The sequence below is a fragment of the Neomonachus schauinslandi genome, chromosome 14 (genome assembly GCF_002201575.2).
Source record: "Neomonachus schauinslandi chromosome 14, ASM220157v2, whole genome shotgun sequence".
NCBI classification, from domain to species: Eukaryota; Metazoa; Chordata; class Mammalia; order Carnivora; family Phocidae; genus Neomonachus; species Neomonachus schauinslandi.
In genome coordinates, this window is record NC_058416.1 from 8,025,442 (window position 1) to 8,046,621 (window position 21,180).

Below are 21,180 nucleotides of genomic sequence, written 5' to 3' on the forward strand. Positions count from 1 at the left end.
GTGAGAGGATCACAGTAAACATACCATGACTGGGACAACGATGAGTGTTTGGGTCATGGGCACTTTAGCGATGTTCAGATATTTGGGGGACCCTGAGAACATCATAAACGGGAGCACACCAGGAGAGGATGCAGCCTGCCAGGAGAACCCTCACGATCCGCACGAACAGCCACTCTGAGTGTGCAACAGGAAAACCGATGGAAGTGGGTGTTTAAAGGGGGCCCAGCCGTGAGCTGGAGCACTGTCTGGCTCCCTGGAACGGGGGGAAGGGGTGCAGCTGAGCCCGCTGATGAGAAACAGAAGACCCGAAGGGCAGAAGCAGGGGCTGGTCTGAACCCAAGACCAGAGGAAAATGGGTAAGACCACAGGGTCCACTGGTGGTTACAAGAACTCTGCTTTGGTGCTAACTGGCCTTCCTTGGTGGATTTACTCAATCTCTTGAAACAACCACATCATGCCTTCTCTTGCATCAAATCTTGAATTTCTCTTTCCTCTAGCCTCATGGCCAGTTAACCTTATTTCCTATTTCAGCAAGAAAAGAGAAGCTATCAGAAGACAGCTTACCTTGCCTCTATCATGACCCCCAATGCCTACCTCCATTTATACCTCCATTATAGTTCCCTTTTCTTTCCCCCTGTGGCCTCCTTTCTTGTTCGCTAGATACCATTTCCTCTCATGAACTCAAAAGATACTGCTTTAGAGATGTTTCCAAGCCTTCTGCCTTATCAATTTTCTCCATATACTATGATTCTCATCAGCATGTGAATGTTTTTAATATATCCCATCTTTTAAAAAGATTAACCTCATATTCTCTTCCACCTACTTTCCTATTTCTTTTTTATCTTCACAGCAAAACATCTTGAGACACCTGTCCTTGCTGACTCCAATTCATCTTCTCCTGGTCTCTTTTGAACTCATTCCAATATTTTGTCTCCACTCCTCCACCAAAGCAGCTATTTTGAAGGCCATCAGTGACCTCTGATTTGCAAAAGCAACATGTCACTTCTCAAGCTTCGTTTTACTCATTGTCTCTGCAGCATTGAACACGGTTAATATCATCTACTTCTTGAAGCACTTTTCCTCCAGGAGTAAGCAATGGATATTTGTATGTTCTCTTCTTTATCTGTGTGTGCTCCCTGAGTGGGGCACTCGGGTACATGATTCTGGTGACTCCCAAATTTATATCTTCAATCTAGGACTCTGTCCCCACATCCAGATGCATATAGGCAGCCACCTTCTGAAATTCTGCTTGGGTGTCTATAAGGTATCTCAAACTTTCCATGCCAGAAAACAAGCTCCTGATTTTCAACCCAATCTTTTACCCCTTCCATATTTTTTCTATGTTACACAGTAAATGGCAACTATATTTCTTCTGGTTGCTTGGACCAATTCTCGAAGTCATATATGATTAATATATTTTTCTCACTTTCCACATCTATTGAGACTCCAACTTTAAATCTGGCAGCTTCCCCTCTTCTCCCTTGCTAAACCTTTGGTCTATCATCTCTTGCCTGGATTCTTGTTATAGAAGCCTAACAGTTCTCCTTGCTTCCACCCTTACCTCCCTAGCCTGGTCTCCATACAACATGGGGAGTAATCTCTTTTATAATATAAGTGAGATTGCATCATCCTTGACCTAAGTACCCCAGTGCTTCCCATTCCATTCAAAGTAAAACCCACAGTCCTTAATATGACCCAAAAGGTAGTAAGAGATAGTGATACATAGCCTGGCCCATAGTACTTGTCTGATATCATCTCCTAAAACTCCCTCACTCTGCTCTGGCCACACTTTCTGTCCCTTAAACATGCAAGTCCAATACTGTCCTCGGCCAGGCTTTAAAACCCTCAGCCAAGAATCTTATTTCTCAAATAACTACCTACAAAGCTTCTTACTCACTTCCTTTGGCTATTTCCTGGAATATCACCTTATATAAGTGGCCTTGTTTGACCATTCTATCAAACAGCACCCATTCAAAGCATGCCTATCCCTTTACTATGTTTTTTTCTTACATAAAACTCCTCAACACCTGATGAGTTTATACTAATTTGTTTATTTTGTTACTGTCCTGCCTAAATAGCCTATAAATCTCACGAAGGCAGGGATCTTAGCTTCCTGAGTTATCCCCAGCACCTAGAACAAAGCCTGGCATATAATATAGGCTTGGTAATAACCATATTCTGTCAAATATATAACACTAAAGACTATAAGACCCTCCCTCATTTTATGTATCACTATGGGAAAAATACGCCAATTATACTCTCATGCAGTTTTTTTTTTTAATCACTTAAAATTTTTTGTATGTGTTGAAAGACTTGGGCTCACTTGTGTTAGATTATAGTGTATTACTCTTATACATGCATAAAAAGAAAATATAAGTAAAATAAGTTAGTTAAGGGATTGCTAAAACTTTTGCGCATAGAGTGTTGAACTCTTATGAATCAACCCAGAATTATCAATGTCCTTTGTTTTTCTTTTTTCATAAAAGATCATTTCATTTGCCACCAGGAGTGTTAGTGATATACATTTCTTTAGTAAAGGGTATGCTGTCTTTGGCTTGAAGATTTTCTTCTAAACCACTAACACCTATTCTACAAGTTTTATGCTGGTTGGTGCATACTTGATCTACCAGAAGGTGTTCATAGTAAATTTTTAGACAGCACCAAGGACTCATGTTCTTTTTTCAAATGGTCCTAAAATGTTTCTTGACTGATACCTTGAAGGTTTGCAATTAAACTCAAGGAATGAAACACTAACAACGCATAAAACTTCAGTGGGAGTGAGGAAAACATGAGCATCGATGACCAAGGCTGTATGCATGCAGGCAATGGGAACGACATCACTACCACCACTTGGTGGCAATGAGTGAATTCATTCATTCATTCATTCATTCACTCACTCATTCATTCATTCACTATAAGATGTCATAATGGTAACAAAATATACCTCAACTTCAGAAATGTGAAAATGTGTGCATCTTTTGAACGAATAGATCAATAATTAATAAACGAATCATTCAATTGTTCTAATAAAGCCAGCTGTAAGTAGTCTGTGAAATGCGAGTCTCACCGAGTGACCCTCCACCAATCTGAGGAGATCAAACCAAACTTTACATCCCTCTCCACTGATTTTTATCCCTTTGACTCCAGCAATAATTCCTTGATTTAATGACTATTACTGAAGTTTAGGAACTTTCTGAAGGAGAATTAAAAAACCTAAAAGGAAGGCCAAAACTGTCATTGGGATCCCCATAGACCAATTAACGAAAAGCAATTCACACTAAGTATGTGTGGGTTCAATAAAAATGTATTGAACTTTAAAGTTAATGGAGCAAAAATTAAGATCAGAGCCTTCATTTCTTGATAAGAACAGTTTCCTAAGTCATTTAATTAATGCTTTCTCCTAGCGGAAAAAGTGAGTCCCAGCATTATAGTAGCAAGAGATTTACTAAATTAGACACACGGGAAAAAAAAAAAGGCAGTAAGTTCCTAAAAGGCTTTGTCTTAGCTTTACTTCTTTGGAATTAGAGGAAGAATTTAGACAGATATATGATGTTTAAATATCGCATATATCCCTGATGCAAATTTTTAAAGAGGGAGCCTTCCCTATTCCCTATACCATGAAATTGAAACTCAATTGAACATTATGATTTAAATCTTTCCATGGCATCAAAAACCCCATTTATTCTCTGGGATGCTGTCAATAATTTTTCAAATACCTGATAAGAACTATAGAAACAGAGATGTCTAAAACATAATCTCTGTCCTTAATGAGCTCATAGGGTACTTGGAGAGGCAGATCAACAAATGATTACAATATAATGTAGAAATTGTAATAAAAGATTTAATGAGTGGGTGCTGAAATCATAGAAGGGTTTTGTGTTAGGAAAACAGGTTAATTTATGCTGCTTAATTTAAAAAATAATAATAATGCTAACTTCAAATCTCAGTGGCTTAACACAACAAAGACAGATTTCTTACTCAAGCTGTCTTGTGGCTCAGACATCTCAACAGTAGACCACTGGTGTTGCCCCAGTATGTAAAAGTGTTAGAAAAGTGTTAGAAAATTCTCTTGCGGTCATGCTCTGGACTGAAATGTGTTCCCCCATAAATTCGTATGTGGAAGCCTCAACCCCCAATGTGGCTGTATTTGAACTAGGACCTTTCTGGAGGTAATTAGGTTAAATGAAGTCATAAGAGTAGGGCTCGGATCCAATAGGATTAGTGTCCTTATATAAGAAGGACACCAGAGAGCGTGTTTCCTCTCCCTACTTCTGCACAATGTGAGGACACAGTGAGAAGGCAGCTGTCTGCAAGCCAGGAATAGGGCCCTCACAAGGCACCAAATCAGCTGTCACTTTGATCTAGGACTTCTCTGCCTCCAGAACTGTGAGAAATAAATTTCTGTTGTTTAAGCCACCCAGTCTATGGCATTTTGTTACGGCAGCCCATGGTCCCAAATACTGTCTCATATATATGGCCCCACCTAACGGCGAAGGGGCAGGTAAATAGAGGGTAGGTGGATATTTGGTAAGCACAACTGTCTGCCACAATCATCTCTTCTGATCAGCACAGATCCCTTTCCTCCCTTCTTCCTACACATTCAATCCTTCCTAAGACAAACCAAACCAAAAAACCTAACAAACCAAAAAGCAGCCCCACCCAGCCATTGATTCTAGCTCAAAGTCCAGAATCTGCAGCAGTCCCTGCATCAGTTCTAGATAGGACTTCTCTTCATTCCAAAAGAATGACCTAAAAAGAATTTTTCTCCTTCTACCCACTCTGGCCTAATAAACAGTGGTTCAAGAGGAGCAGGAAGTCTACCACTGCAAACACTCCCTGTCAAACAGAAAGAAGACCAGACAGAGGCAAGGCAGAACTGGCTTGGCAGAACTCTGAAATGCTGCCTACCAGATTACCTGAGGATTCTTACCCTAAGGGCTCACAGGGATCCTAGGCCCTCCTGCTCTTTCGGGGGAGCTGGCTTATCCTTCCTTCTCCTTGGCTCTGCCCTCTGCCTCGGGACAACTTTCCTTCTTCACTATCCTCCTTGGCATTATCTGAATTAGACACTGGGGGAAATGGTCCCCTTGAGGCTTTGCATGTTTGTCAGTGTTCTTCCTGCCCTGCCAAGTTTATGTGAGAGATCTGATTATTATCAAGTCTTAAAAAGTCATAAATATCCTTAGTTCAGGGTTTTTTTTTCCCCCTCTCCTATAAAACTTTGTTAAAATATTCCTACATTGCTTATATTTTTAATTCTAGTTGATCACATGTCCCAAGGGCAATATCCACTACTCTTGGGAGTGTTTTCTGAGACACACTTCTCAGATTTGCCATAATATTTTGTTTCTTCTTCCCTAAAACTCTTTCCATTTAAAGGTGCTGCCTTGACCATATATCAGGTTCTTTAAGCGTACCACCAACTTAATCAATTCTTTACCCTGGGCCATTCTTTTTTCTAATTAAAAGATTATACTAGGCACTGTCCCCTTAAGCTGTTTTTTCACCCTGACACACCTTAATCAATTGAGAGGCTTTAGCAAAATGTGTGGAGTCTACACACTTAATCTGCTTTTCCTTGAGGCTGTTTTAACTTGCTTTTGTCACTTAAAGACTTTCTTAATTTTTCTCTCCTCTTCTTTGGTGACTCAACATAATTATCCTTTCCAATTTTGCAAGGCTTTGAATTTTCCAAATCCTTTTCAATTTTGCTTGCAAGTTCTCAATTTTTCCCCGAGATCCTTTCTTTACAGTACCTTGCCAGCCAATCAACACTATGAACATTTTGTTTTCTAACTTCTCCCCCTTGATGCTGAGAAATAGAATTAAAAACAAAATCTTCTCCAATCCAGCAATCCTCTCCACAAACATAGGAGAGAAAGAAAACACTTCTTATTTTATACGCATTAAACCAGAATGTGATGCACACCAGAGGCAAATGGCTGAGAGACTGCAAAGATGGAAAAACACCTGATCCTTTTTATACTCAAGCAGCTATAACATGGTCTCAAGATAAACAATCACTAGTTTTAAATGAGAGGCCCTGATAGCACCATTTGTCAGACACAGCTCATGCTGGATTCCCTTAGTAATTGGAGAGACCATGTATGTCAGCTACTTGGCTTTATGCAGAGGAAAAACAAACTCCTTAGAGCTTTATGACAAAGTTGTTTTGCAATTTAGAGGGAGGTGCCCACTGACGTTAGGCTCCTGTGTCCCATACAACCTGGGAGCTCGGGGTACTCTCTCCTTTGATGTTTATGTTTCAAAGACTTGGTTCCTGAGTCCTTAAGAAAGGTACTCCAGGGTCTTAAAGCTGACGAAAGGCCTATTTAGTTTTCAGAAGAATTTATATCTATTTCAAAGGGAGAAAGAAATACTTAACAATGATAAGTTTTCTAAAGTAAATGCTCTAGGAAAAAGGCAGGGAGCTAAAGCTTCTCCCCATTTTCAACAGAGAGAATTAAACCTCTTATTTTTAATTTTTATTTGTCCTTACAAATTTGTCTTTATCTAGAAGCTCATTCGACATGCAATCAGCCTACCAAGTTATCATAAATTATACCAAGAGGCAAGAGTTTCACCAAATGTCTAGCCCTGCATGATACCATTCTCCCCGTGGCCGTACCATTTTCCTTCCATTCTTGCCCAACCACTCATACAGTGCTACATATTTTAGGGCTATTTATTACTGCAGCACTCCTCCTCTTATCCATTTCTGTTAGGACCAAATAGATTTGTCCTTAAATAACACACAAAGTCTCAGGAGTTTAATGCTTCTCACTCATGCTAATCCACTTTGGTTCTGAACAACTATCCTGGGCAACCAGGACAGCATCTGCATCCAAAAATAAAGCACACAAATATCCCTCTGTTCATAGCCCTTTGTTGGAACTGGTCATAGGGTTCCCAGATGGGACTGGATGTCGGAAAATGTAGGGGAGCAAGGAAGTAAGTGGAGAGCAGTATGATCCAGGCAAAAGGGCAGTGGATCCCATTTTAGGAACTTAGGAAAGGTTCACTGAAGGAAATGAGTTGGAATTACTGAGGCTGCAGTGGGAGGGTGGCAGGTGACTGGCATTTGGGGTGGATGGACAGCACGAGCAAAGCATAGAGGTTCTTTATTAGCTTTTTTTTTTTTTTTTTTTTGCTGCTGTAGTTCAGAGTAAGAAGCAGAAAGTAGGCACAGACTGTTGGAAAGGCAGTTAAAGCTCAAAAACCAGGAGTGTTTTTTAGGCCATGCCAAAAAAAAAAAAGTGGTCTTTATCTTACAGGCAGTGCCTTTAACCCAAATAAACATAGATTTAAGCTTCAGATATATCTATCTAGGGATATTATGGGGTATCTTAATAATGAACCCTTTAACTTGCTTAATAACTTCAAATAAATAGAGTAGCTAGGGGTCTTAATCTACTTGGGCTCCTGTAACAGCATGGCATCTGCTGGGTGACTTATAAGCTAAAGAATTTTTTTTTTCTCTTCCCATAGTTCTGGTGACTGTAAGACTAAGATCACGGCACAGGTAGTTCTGGTGTCTGGTAAGGCTTAAAGGTTCATAGATGGCTGTCTTGTCACTGTGTGTCCTCACATGGTGGACAGGAGCTCTCTTGGGTCTCTTTTATAAGGGCAGGAAATTCCATTCCTGAAGGGCTCCAGGAGGCTTTTGACCTACTCACCTCCCAATGGCCCATCTCGTAATACCATCACCTTGGAGGTTAAGTTTGAACATGTGAATTTTGGGGGGAAACGAGCATTCAGATCATCGCACTAGATCGCTGTTCTCTGAGCAACCATGGTGTGATAAAACATGGGAGCATGAATGAGACAAACTCACACTAGACTTCTGCATCTGCCAGCTATTTACTTTCCATGTGACCTCGGTTACACTTCATTAACCTTTCTGAGACTTGATTTTCTCATCCACGAAAACTTGATAAAAATGTTTTCTGTTATGTCCACCTTCCATGCTGACATGGGCATAAAATGAAATAATATACTTTGAAACGAGGGCTTTGAAAGCTATCAGATGAAACACATATATAAGGGATGATTAAATTCAGCAAACACCTATTTTTACATTCACGGCACTGTCCAAGGCAATACAGGGAGAATCAAAAAGGGTCCCTTCCTTTGAAGAAATCAACATTCTTCCATGAAGAAAGCTAAAACACCAGACTATGGTTTTGTGGTTTCAGCTGCAGAGTGTAATTACAAAACAGAGATTGTATTTTAACAAACGTGCTGAATATAAACATACAAAGGGATTCTATCTGGGAAAGCGGTTACCTCTCTCTGGAGGTGATGCACATATCACCATTTTATCCAAGGTATTTTGACCGATTTCTGCAACCTTTTTAAGAGGAATTTTCCAAGTGAATTAAGGTGTCACTCAAGATCAATCTTGTGATTTAGGGTTCATTTATTTTAATGACGGTAATAACCGCACTCATAAGCGTCACAACACTGGGAGGCTGGTGGACTGGGGAGGAAGGAAGGGCTAAAATGGTTGTTTTTCTTTTTTCTTCTTTTTTATTATTTTTAATTATTATTTTTTGTTTGTTTTTCAATTAAATAGCCATAGTCCTGTCAAAATCCCATACAAACGAAAATATTTTAGTCCTTCATTAGTCAAATGAATGAACTTGATGTTAAATTTTTCACATTTTTAAAATTGCAATAGTTTGCTCTTTAAAAAAAAATTGACAGATTGATACATGTGCACTCAAGTCATCTAGTTTTGTTGGACAGATGTTAAACCTCCCACAATGAAAATTTGGTTAGAGAATCAAAATTATAGCTCCACTTACAAGGTAATATTTTTCTTGGTGTTGAATAAATTCTAGATAAAGATTGTGAACTCATCAGTATCTTTATCTGTTGGATTCACACAAGTGATCATGAGAGTAATTAATTCATGAAGTGCATTTTAAGCTAGTATGTATTTAACTAAAGTTAACCGATTTAGAATTATGTTTTTGTTTGTTTTATAGCATCATCAAAAGATTAAAGAAAAAATCAAAATTTTCACATTGTGAAGGAAATTGAAATTGTGTCAAAATCAGCTGCTTTAAAAAAAAAAGAAAGATTTATTTTTTTGAGGTGGGGGGGGAAGGGGCAGAGAGAGAGGGAGAGAGAAACCCAAACCGATTCTGCACTGAGCACAGAGCCCGAGTCTGAGCTCTAAACCATGACCCTGAGATCACGACCTGAGCCAAGAGTCAGATGCTCAACCGACTCTGCCAACCAGGTGCCCTCAAAATCAGATGTTTTAAAATAGTTGTTTCTCTATTCCCTCTTAAAATTTTTGTTTAGATTTTCATCATCTTATAGTTTCCAGACCATTCGATTTTTGAAAAAATTATAAATTTACTAAATTAAATAATGTTAATTACCATAAATAAAACAGATCAGAAGTAATATTAAAAGAGAGGAAAAAAAAAAAACCTGGGGCAATTCGGTGGCTCAGTAGGTTAAACGGCTATCTTTGGCTGGGGTCATGATCCCGGGGTCCTGGGATAGAGCCCCATGTTGGGCTCCCTGATCAGCACGGAGTCTGTTTCTCCCTCTGTCCCCCATTCATTTTTAATACCCTAAAAATCCTCTGTGCTCTGCCTATCCATCTCCCTAACCCCTAGCAACCACTGATCTTTTCTCCTGTGTCATTGCTTTGCTTTTCCACAATGTCATATAGTTGGAATCATATAGTGAGTAGTCTTTTCAAATTTAATTTCCCTTACTAATATGCAGTTTAAGGTCTCTCCATGTCTTTTCATTGCTTGATAGTTCATCTCATTTTAGTGATGAAAAATATGCCATTGTCTTGATGGACCACATATTTTTTAATCCATTCACCTACTGAAGGACATCCTGGTTGCTTCCAAGTTTTGGAAATTATGAATAAAGCTGCTATCAATATTATGTGCAGGGTTGTATATGGACATACATTTTCAACTCCTTTGGGTAGGTACCAAGGAGTGTGGATTGCTGGATTGTATGGTAAGAGTATGTTTAGTTTTATAAGATCCTGCCAAATTGTCCTCTAAAGTGGTTGTACCATTTTTGCATTCCCACCAGCAATGAAAGAGATATCCTGTTGCTCCACATCCTTACCAGCATTTGGTATTATCAGTGTTCAGAATTTTGGCCTTTTAAATAGGTGTGTAGTGATACCGAATTATTGTTTTAATTTGCATGTTCTTGATGACATATGATGTGGAGCACCTTTTCATATGATGTTTGCTTACAATATTTATGAGGATGTATGAAGTGAAGATGCCACATCAGCGGTTAAAAACATAATTTTGCCTTTCACAGGATAAAATTGCATATAATCATGAATCCTATGACTTCCTCTGCAGGTCTGGATATCTTTTCTGATTTTTGAGGAAAAAAAAATAAGCTGCATAGCAAACTGGTTGTTTTTTACTCTTAAAATGCGAACTTACAATCATCATGGTAAAGAGCAATCGCTCTAAGCCAGCATGAGACTATGAATTCATCTCCCAAACAGCATGCTTCTCCAGGGACAGTTCCCACCGAAATCTTCCTGGTCCTTGTTCTCTTTCTGTTCTCATACTGGCCATGTGTTCCCTGAAGTTTATGGTGTACGGTTATAATTATGACGATGTGTGACATATGTTCCTCCAGAAAGAATGTTCTAGATCCTCTCCTACTATTTACTTTTACATTTTGTGGGTACAGTGGAATTTAACAATGCGTTTGAAAAAAGCCGGTCAGTGAAAAAGTATTTTGACATATCCAATTTATTACTTTCCAGTACATGCAGTAGTATAAATAAATGGCTAAAAATTGCTACAAAATAATATGCTTTCTGCAAAAAGCTAATAAAATAAAACCCAGAAAATGCAGATCTTCAGGGTTTGCTACGATGATTGGCCGGGTCTCACTTACCAATCTGTCCTTTAAATTATCCTCATCACCCATGCCCTCCCCTCTCTCCCTAGCCCCCAGTCCTGACCCAGGGAACACAATGTCTTGCGTTTATTTCTCTAGATCAAGCATGGGCAAACCTTCTGCCTTTGACTCTCTTTAACAACAGTGGGATTGTCTGGAATTTACAAATAGATGCATAGAATAATGGTCGATAGTCCAATTATTAAAGGGCAAAGGAGATCCAAATTTAGAGAAGGAAAAAAATACAAATGAGTAGTATACACAAGGCCAGACCTCCCATCATAAAGATAAAGACACAAACAAAAGAGAGAGAGAGAAAAAAAGAGAGAGCTATCAAAGTCCTTGATCAAAATAGAAACATCTTACATCATCATTTTAATGCTTGTGGTTATAGGGTACAAAGAGCACTCTCTTTGTACCATTAGAGGATGTATGAATTGATATTACTTTCCTTGAAAGCAAGTTGCTATATTGTGAAGAACCTTGAAAACATTCACATCCTTTGACCCAGTAAGCCTTTAAAAAGGCTTTGCTAAGGAAAAAGAGATTTGCACAACTTTTCACAGATGGTCAGTGTGGCTTTATTTATAATAGTTTATTTTGGAAACTTCTTAATGTTAAATTAATGATGGTGTAGCCATATGTTCAGATACCATATAGCCATTTGGATCTTGATTTTGAAGGACTCAGAGATTACTTCTCAGTATAATATTAACTGAAAATAAAGGATAAATATCTTTTTGCATTGATTTTAAAATACACTGGAAAGAAGTACATCAAAATATTAAAAGCAGTTACCTTAAGATGGAGAAATTATGAGTGATTTTAAGCTTTTCTTTCCAACATCCCCTTCAAAAGCTTGTATTAACTTTTTAATCAGACAATATAGGTATCTAAAAAGTAATTCTCAATACTATGCAAATGGAGATTTACATAGAGAATGTGGAAAGTGTAACACTTGGCCAGGTTACAAAAGCAGATTTCTTACCTTGTAGTACCTCTCTAGGAATAAAAGCCTAGTTGTATCTCACAGCTTTAAGACTCCCTGTCCAGGCAATGCTTGAGGCTCTCTTCCCTTCCTTGGCCCCATTCTTTCCAGAGGAAGTGTTTCATCATAAAAGTAACAATGCTCATTGCCAAACATCCAAATGGTACGAATGAATATAACATAAGACCTGTTAATGTTCTATTTTCTTTCCCCACAATTTTTTTTCATGTCGAAAATATTGGAGTATAATTTGCATATGATAATACCGATATTTACTAAACAGTTCCATGTTTTTTGATGAATGTCAGAATACAGGACATTTTTCATCACTCCCCAAATTTCCTTATTGCCTCTTGGCAGTCCATTTTTTTCCAACCCCAACCTCAACCCCAGGCAACCACTGATTTGTTTTCTGTCACTATAAACTAAGTTTTGCCTCTTGCAGGATTTTCTGGAAATGAAATAATAGCTATTGCTTAGAATAATGTTTTTGAGATTCATCTATGTTGCGAATCACGGGTAGATAGTACTCCCTTATAATTTGTCTTTCCACTCATGTATTGATGGCCATTTTTAGATCGTTTCCAGTTTTTGACTCTTATGAATAAGGCTGCTTTGACTCTCCCAATGCAAGTATTTATATGTTGCTTTGGGGCAGTTGGTGGGTAAATATCTAGGAGTAAAATCGTTCTGTCATATGGCGCACTCACAAAAATGCCAAACTATTACTTGATGGGTGTTCTGTTTTCCATTCATGTTAGCAATGAGACAGAGTAAGAATTCTTCCTTCTCCATTCGACAGGGTCAGGGTTTTGTTTTATTTTGTCTTTTGGTGGGGGAGAGAATATACTGGTGTCTTTTGTGGTTTTAATCTATATTTCCTTATGACTAAAGATGATAATAAGTATCTTTTCTTGTTTGTACTGTCAATCAGCATATCTTCTTTTATAACCTGTCCAAATTTTTTTTTTTTGCCTAGTTTATTAATGGATTATTTTTCTCCCTATTTTGGGCTGTAAGAATTCTTTAAGGATTACAAATATAAATTCTTTGTCAGATAAAGGATTTGTGAATTTTTTTCCCTGTCTATGGCTTGCCTTTTCATTTTTTCCCCTTCATTTTCTATAGGATATCTTTTGAAGAGCAGATGTTGATTTTGATGAAGCCTAAATTATCAATATTTTTTCTTTGGATTGTACTTTTGGTTTAGTATTTAAGAAATATCTGCCTATTTCAAGGTTAGAAATATTTTCCTATATTTTTTTCTATACATTTTATAATTTTAGCTTTTACATTTAAGTCTATATCCATTTGGAGTTTTTTTGAGGGGGGTATGGTGAAGTGTTTTAGCTAGAGCTGCCATAACAAAATACTGTAGACAGGGGGCTTCAACAACAGAGATTTATTTTGTCCTAGTTCTGGAAGCTGGAAGTCCGAGATGAAGGTGCCAGCATGGTCAGTTTCTGGTGAGGACTCTCTTTGTCTCTTGTAGATGGCCGCCTTCTCCCTGTGTCCTCACATGACAGGAGAGAGAAAACAAAGTTTCTGGTATCTCTTCTTAGGACATTAATCTTACCGTGATGGCCCCACCCTCGTGATCTCATTTACACTGAATGGTCTTCCAAAGGCCCCAAGGCGCCACCTCCAAATACCATCACACTTGGATTAGGACTTCACCATATGAATATTGCAGGGGGAGGAGGTGGGCGCCATTCAGTCCATGGCAGTGAGGTAAAGAGCTGTTGGTTTTCCTCCTTAATAGGTATCCAGTCATTCCAGTACCATTTGTTTCTTTTTCATATTGAATTATCACAGCATATTAAAAAATAAATAAATTGGCCATATATGTGGTGTCTATCTTGAACTTTTCATTCTTTTCCAGTGATCGTTAGGTCTATCCTTATGTCAATACCACACTGTCTTGATTATTGTAACTTTATAACAAGTATTAAAGTCGGGTAGTAGAAACCCATCAAATATGTTTTTTCCCAAATTGTTTTAGCTTACTCTAGGTCTTTTGCAATTCCAAATACATTTTAGAATCAACTTGTCATTTAATTTAGAAAAGTCATTTGGGATTGTTATTGAGATTACAATGAATCTATACTTGACATGGAGAGGATTGTTATCATATGAATATAGTGTCTTCTAATTCACAAATGTGGTATATATCTCCATTTATTTTGGTCTTCTTTAATTTCTCTCAGTCATATTTTGTGGTTTTTTCAATGTACAGGTCTCACACATATTTTGTTAAAACAACCTATATATATTTCATATTTTCAAGACATTATAAGAGATACTCAAAACATTTTCCCTTTCAATTATGCATTACTTGTATATAAAATAAAATTGATTTTTGTGTATTGACCTAACCTCACTGAATTCACTTCTTAGTTCTAACCTCACTAAATTCACTTCTTAGTTCTAACCTCACTAAATTCACTTCTTAGTTCTACTAGCTTTTTGTCAAGATTCTTATAGATTTTTCCCTTAATCTATTTAAGGGTAAGGAAGTTTGATTTTCCTTGCTCTACACTCTGATTTTCCCACAGGCAATACTATTGGAGTGTAACTTATTCCAAAGTATTACACATGGCAAATTAGAGAGTTCTTGTATATCTGCTGACTCTTCAATGAAATAGGCACCTAGTAACCCATAAAATTATGCTCCAAGCACCAGTTAGCATAAAGACAGCCATTCAGTATTTTCCCCTTATTTGTACTCCAGTCTTGCTGCACCAGTCCCATTTTCGTCTCAAATTCCTGACTCATGACAAGCAACACTGGTTTTTAGTCTTAGACATTAAGTTTCTAATGATCATTCTAGCATTTGAATACCGACTTCTCCCAAGCTTTTTGCTTGGCTTATCTCTCCTCACATTTCCAGTGTTTGGCTAAGAATATACCTTCACAGAAATCTCTAAAAATAGAGCTCTTTAGAGGTAAGTAGAAACTTCATTCAGAAAGTGGAAAAAAACACAAATTACATAATTTCTGAGGAAAAGTACATAATCATGATTTCTTAAATACCCATTATGTGACTATTAGTACTGTGTCATATGCTGCTTTATATTCACAAACTCAGTCTCTCCAAATCTATGTAGGAAGTAGAGATTATAATTCTTCTAATACAAAGAAGAAAACTGGAAGACAGAGAGGTCCAAATGGCACATGCTAAGTTATTAAGAAGTGACAGAGCTATGACCTAAATCTCGTTCTCTCTGATTCCCAGGACAGGTAGGAGTGTGTGTCAAGATGATTTTTAGATATTATTTATTTTTTTAAGAAGTTATTCTGACCAACAAAAAATGTAGAAAAGAATTATCTCCTAAAACAACAAAACTAAACAAACACCAAAACAAAAATAAAACAGAAAAACCTTGAGGATTATGGGCCTTACCTACTCTGAGATATTTTATTTTTCAATGTACCTTAAAATTATTAAAAATTACAAAGATCATAGAAGACCAATTAATATTGACTGTCAGATAAGACAAGTTGCATATCAGGTAGTTTGATGTTTTGGTCGAGAATATCAATTTAATCACCTGTGGAGAGCCAGTATATTCCCCTTAAAGACTTTGGAGGAACAAGAAATTGGCAAAAACTGGTGGACAGGTACAAATGGAGTGAAAATTCTATATAACTACCAGAAAATAAAAGAAAAAAACCTTACTTGTTATTTAAAATCCTGAGTAGATGCCTTCTGAAATGAGGGAATAAGCAGGTAACATATGGAGGTTCCTCAAAAATTAAAAATGGAAATATCATATGATCCAGTAATGCCACCACTAGGTATTTGCCCAAAGAAAATGAAAACACTAATTCAGAAAGATGCATGCACCCCTATATTTAATACACCATTACTTATAATAACCAAAATGTAGAAGCAACCCAAAGGTTCATTCATAGATGAGTGGAAAAGGAAAATGTGGTATGTACATACACACACACACACACACACACACACACACACACACACACACACACACCCCACTGGAATATTACTCAGCCATAAAAAAGAATGAAATCTTGCCATTTGCAACAACATGGATGGAACTAGAGGGTATTATGCTAAGTGAAGTAAGTCAGAGAAAGACAAATATCATATGATTTCCCTTATATGTGGAATCTAAAAAAAAACAAAACAAACGAACAAACAAAAAACCCAAGCAGATGCATAAATACAGAGAACAAACAAAAAGGAGGGGGGTACGGGAATAGGAGAAATAGGTGAAGGGGATTAACAGGTACAAACTTCCAGTTATAAAATAAAATAAGTGAGTCATGGAGGTGAAAAGTACAGCACAGGGAATATAGTCAATAATGTTGTATGATGACAAATGGTGACACATTTATCATGACAAATGGTGACACATTTATCATTGAGTCATGCATAGAACTGTCAAATCACTGTGTGTCAACTCTATGTCAATAATGAATATTAAAAAAAAAAAGACAAATAGGAATACGTAGGAGAAAAATCCAAAGGAGGGAATTCTGGAGATAATGTTATTACCTAATGAAAATAAACCATCACTTTTTCCAAACATACACTAATTTTTATGGCCATTAAAAAAAAAAAAGTATCATAAGCCTTAGGTCAGTGAATAAGTTATAATCCCTTTTTAATAACCATATAATTTTAAAAACAGTGTATATGCCTAAAAATATTCATTTTCTTAAGAGAATATTTATTTCTTAATAGTTATCTAGAATGTGATTACTATTATTACTGTCAGGATCTAGGTGGATTGAAAACAGACAGTTGAGTGAACTCATAGCCACTAAGTAAACATAGAATTGAAGGCTCTTAGAGAAATCAGTGTGGGAGAGGGTTTAATATTACCTAGGCAAAAGAGTCCAGACTGGTAAAATTACTTCAGCTCAGTTCAGGTTTTTTCCCTCTCCTTAAAATTTTAAAAGACATACGGCCTTGGCCTAACCTAGATGGATATTATTAAAACCTGACCTTGAATAATTATTTAATAGTTTTGTAAGAATAAAGTTATGAAACTAAAATTGCTATATCAAGTACAACAAAACTTCACTGTAATTGTCTTATAATGCCACAGATTCATTTTCAGAATGTATAAAACATGTTCCCAGTGGGAAGACTGATACATTAAGTATCTCTTTTATAGAATCCCCAAATCTAAGTAGGTCTTGTCTTGGATGAGTGACAACAACATCACAAAGGGTCATTGCACAAAGACATGCATTTATCTGGTTGAAGTTCATGTCTAAACTCGTGTCTGTAAATAATGATTATGAAACAAGCATTCGTTTAAGACATTTATGGATTCCAACCATATGTTATGACCAAGAAACCAATGTATTTTCTTTGACATACTCTATTTAAAATCTGGGTTATGCATTTCATATATTATAGATTTGCCAACATTTCTTCAGTCACTCTGAATTAACATTTACACTTAATGTTATTAACATAGAAACCTAGATAAATGAATACTGAATTAACATATCGGAAACCTAAAAAGTAATATATCAACAATTTAGTATAAAACTCCTTTCAATTTTTTTTGCTTATTAAAAACTCACAAAAATAATGCCAGTAAGGACATGTTGAATTTCATGGGAATCCTATTGCACTGAACATATTATAGGATACACCAAAAATATAGTATTGTAATAATATAATAATATATTGCATGATTAAAATAATTATTAAATTAGTTTGAGGCCAGTGTAAAAGACTGAACTGTTTTGAATAGGGTAATTAACCTGTCATAGAATGAATACATTTTATTCAGATTGTCAACAAAAATCTGAAGAAATTATATATTTGGTGATTTCTACCCTTTTCCAAAACAGTGATCATCCTGCGAACTAGTGGACAGAACCTGTCCTTCAGGTGTCTATTTGTCACCCACCTCCTTAGTTGTTGTGGCACTTAGAGCTTACCTTCCTGACTCAAAGGTAAACCATGTTGAGTCCCGTCCATATCTCCTCAGGGAGCTGAGAGGCCACATCACCAGTTTGACCTTGGCATTGTGGATATCCCAGAGATAGATATTCTCATGAGTGATCTGCATTGTGCATTCACCGTAAATATCCAGATTTGGTGTAGGCATAAGATACACATTGAATCTCTCTGCAAAGAAACAAAGAATGGAACAAATTAAGTGAAAAGAGGTCTACCATGTCCCTTGGGAACATCAATAGACAATGCAAAACATTACCCCTTCCCATTGGATGTATGAGACAATGAGCTAATTAAAATATTTTTGCTCATTAGTTCATTCACTCACTCATTCTACACTCTGTGTTGCATGTATTCTCTAGAATGAAGATGAAATGGTTAAATTGTACCATGGAAACATAAGGGTAAAAGCTAAGTTAGGTCTCTGCCCAAATGATGCTTACTGTCTGCTTCTTCACACAATCTTAAATGCATATCATATACCTAACTCCTGCAAGGAATGTCTTATTTTATTTAAGAGGAATTTACTCAATTTTACCTTTGTGTTATGAAGTATTTAATGCACACTTAGACTGACTCTCAAAATACACTGTATTCACAGTCAAATTCAGCATATGATAATTGCAGGTATTCATTACTGCTTTCTGTAAGACTTCAGATACTGTTTTAGTAAGCAAAATAAAAACACAGCCACCTTCATTCTCAGATATTCTAGAGTTGAAAATCTGATTATTAGGCAATGATTCCAAACCTTGCTTTATAATTTTTTTGTGTATCTCAAAGGCTACTGCAAAATTCTGCAGCCCTTGATCCCCATTTAAATGCATTAGATACACTTCATAAAAAATGAGGTTAGTTCATAATTTCCAGAAAGCAAAGAACTTGGTACGACCTATAAAGTGTCCTGTAAAATATCCCTCATTCCTAGCACCGTATTCTTGGTTTATAGTAAGTAATTAATACATATTGGTTAACTATATGAATGAAATAAATATATCCCATGATGAATATGCACCACAAGAATTGAGGAATTATTAAAAAATATTGTCACGATAACAAAAAGTTTAAGAATTATTGGCAGATACATTTTTGTGAGTTTGAATTTAATTGTGAATCATGCTTGAAAGGCAGTGCTGTTGAATTAATGATTTTGAGAGGCATAATGGTGCAGCTGCAGTTGAAAAAGGATTGATATGTTTAGGAATGTGCCATCATCCATCATAATGCCACAATCTTAAACACTGAATGTTTGCTGGTACTAAGCTGGAATTGCCTGTATAATAGAATCTTTTCTGTGGCAGGTATTTTGCAGAGTATTGCTTTGCTGATGCCAAAAAAAAAAAAAAAAATCAGATTCTAAATGGGTTAAATTGGATTTAAGCATAATAGCTTGAAATTTAGTAACCATATGGACAATATTTATATTCAAGAGTCTAGATATTTTTGACCAAAATAATCTAATGATTCAATTTTTTACGTAGATCATTGGCCCCTAAAACTAATATGTATATGTATTGCACATTCATTTCCTACAGAAAGGAAAACAAGATAATATAGCTGAAGAAAAGAAAGATCACTGCCCCATTAACTATCTGCAATAAAAAGTATATATATATATATTCTATAAATCTTAAAATCCTTGTGTGCAATCAAGTAAAATCTCAGTATTTCACATTAAAGACATCACTCACATTGCCACCACAATTCCCACTCCAATGGGATTACAAGTAGCCAATGAAAGGGGCCTGATCTCAGGTAAGAGTATAAATGAAAGTTGGACCCAACAGAGTGACTCATGCATATAGAAAACGTCTGACCAGAAATCTTCTTTTCTTTGGTCAAGACCCTCCAGATAAAGTTCAGCTTTTACATTTGGAAGTAATCATATGTCAGTGGTATCTGTTGTGCAGAGGTAAAACATTTGTTATAAAAGGGGAATGTGAAACATTCTTCTAAATTTCTTCCTCTCCATCAGTAGAGTCTGAAGGTAGCAACCAAAGAATCATTGCCAAAATGTCAAGAAATAAAACTTCTTCTAAAATATTGAAATAAACACCATTAGCCATTTTACTGTTGGTTAAGGCTGCACTGACCCTTGATATTCACACCCATAGTTTGATACTGAAAAAAGAAGAACATGGAAAAAAATAACCCTGACATCGAGGACCCTGTTCTCCACATGGATGATACATGGTAAATGACCTATAACCTAGGGGTATTACAGAGGACCCCAAAGAACCATTGCATTTTCACTGAAATATCTGTGTGCTCTAATGTTAGTAGGGAAAATCTAGAAAAAATAAACAGAGAAAGAGTACAATCATCACAATGGACATTGGGGAAACATGAACTGAAAAACAGAAAAATAATGAATTGGATTTAATAAGATTCACATGATGTAGGGCTCTCGATGTCAAAATAGTGAGGTTCATTTACAAACAAATACAAAGAGATTGGATAACCTGTCTGGAGGGAGTCCTTCCAAGGGCAAGCTGTAGGCTATGTAAAGCAGGTGAAATGTTTCTTCCACATCCTTCTTGGTACCTTCTACTTCCCTAGTCTTACCCAGCAATTCACATTATCCCCTTCTTGTTATGATTTGGAACGTTCCAACCTTCCTTTCGATACTATTTCTTTCATCCTACAAAAGGAATTATTCTAAGAAATTTTATTTTCGATTTTTAAGTTTTCAAAAGCCATCTTATCCTAATGGCTAATTTCCAAGGATTTGAGGTTCAATTAACATGTAGACTAATTTAATCCAGCAGAGGATGAAGGCAGCTCAAGTTATCTAGTAAATTATTCTTCTTTGATTCCATTGTCATGGAAAAAATGTTTCTGCATTTGCTGTGAGTATTTTATGCCCTTAATAATGTAAAATATGTTGCTTCATTAAAATTTGTTATGGTTTCCATCGGAAAGACCATTTTAATATGGAATAGCTAAAACTGGCTCCCCTGAAATGACTTTTTAAAATGTTTAACTTTGTGAAATGCTTGTATGAAGCAGGTGTTTTAACCACCCTCTAATCATGTCACTTTCTTATTTAAAAGCCTACCTTTGATTTTACTGCAGAGAGCGTTAGTGTGCATCAAAGTTATCTGGAGGGCTTGTTTAAACACAGATTGCTGGGTAGTCCTCCACCCTTACTGTTTCTGATCCAGTAGGTCTGGGCTGGGGCTGGACAATTTACATTTCTACTTGTTCCCAGAGGTTGTTTATGCTGCTGCTCTGGGGACCACACTTTGAGAACTGTTGATTTGCTAAGCTCATTTTAGAGTATTGCCAAGGAATTAGGGGCATTAGAGCAGCTACGAGGGATGCTTTTGAA

General features: G+C 36.6%; 1 protein-coding gene across 1 annotated transcript in view; it reads right to left on the minus strand.

Moving 5' to 3' along the window:
• Window positions 1-21,180, minus strand: part of DOK6 (docking protein 6) — a 389,769-nt gene that overhangs the window by 133,282 nt on the left and 235,307 nt on the right. Inside the window, exon 5 of the mRNA XM_021686409.1 lies at window positions 17,831-18,020. Within this exon, the coding sequence (XP_021542084.1) occupies window positions 17,831-18,020 (190 nt within the window). The remainder of the gene's footprint in view (window positions 1-17,830; window positions 18,021-21,180) is intronic.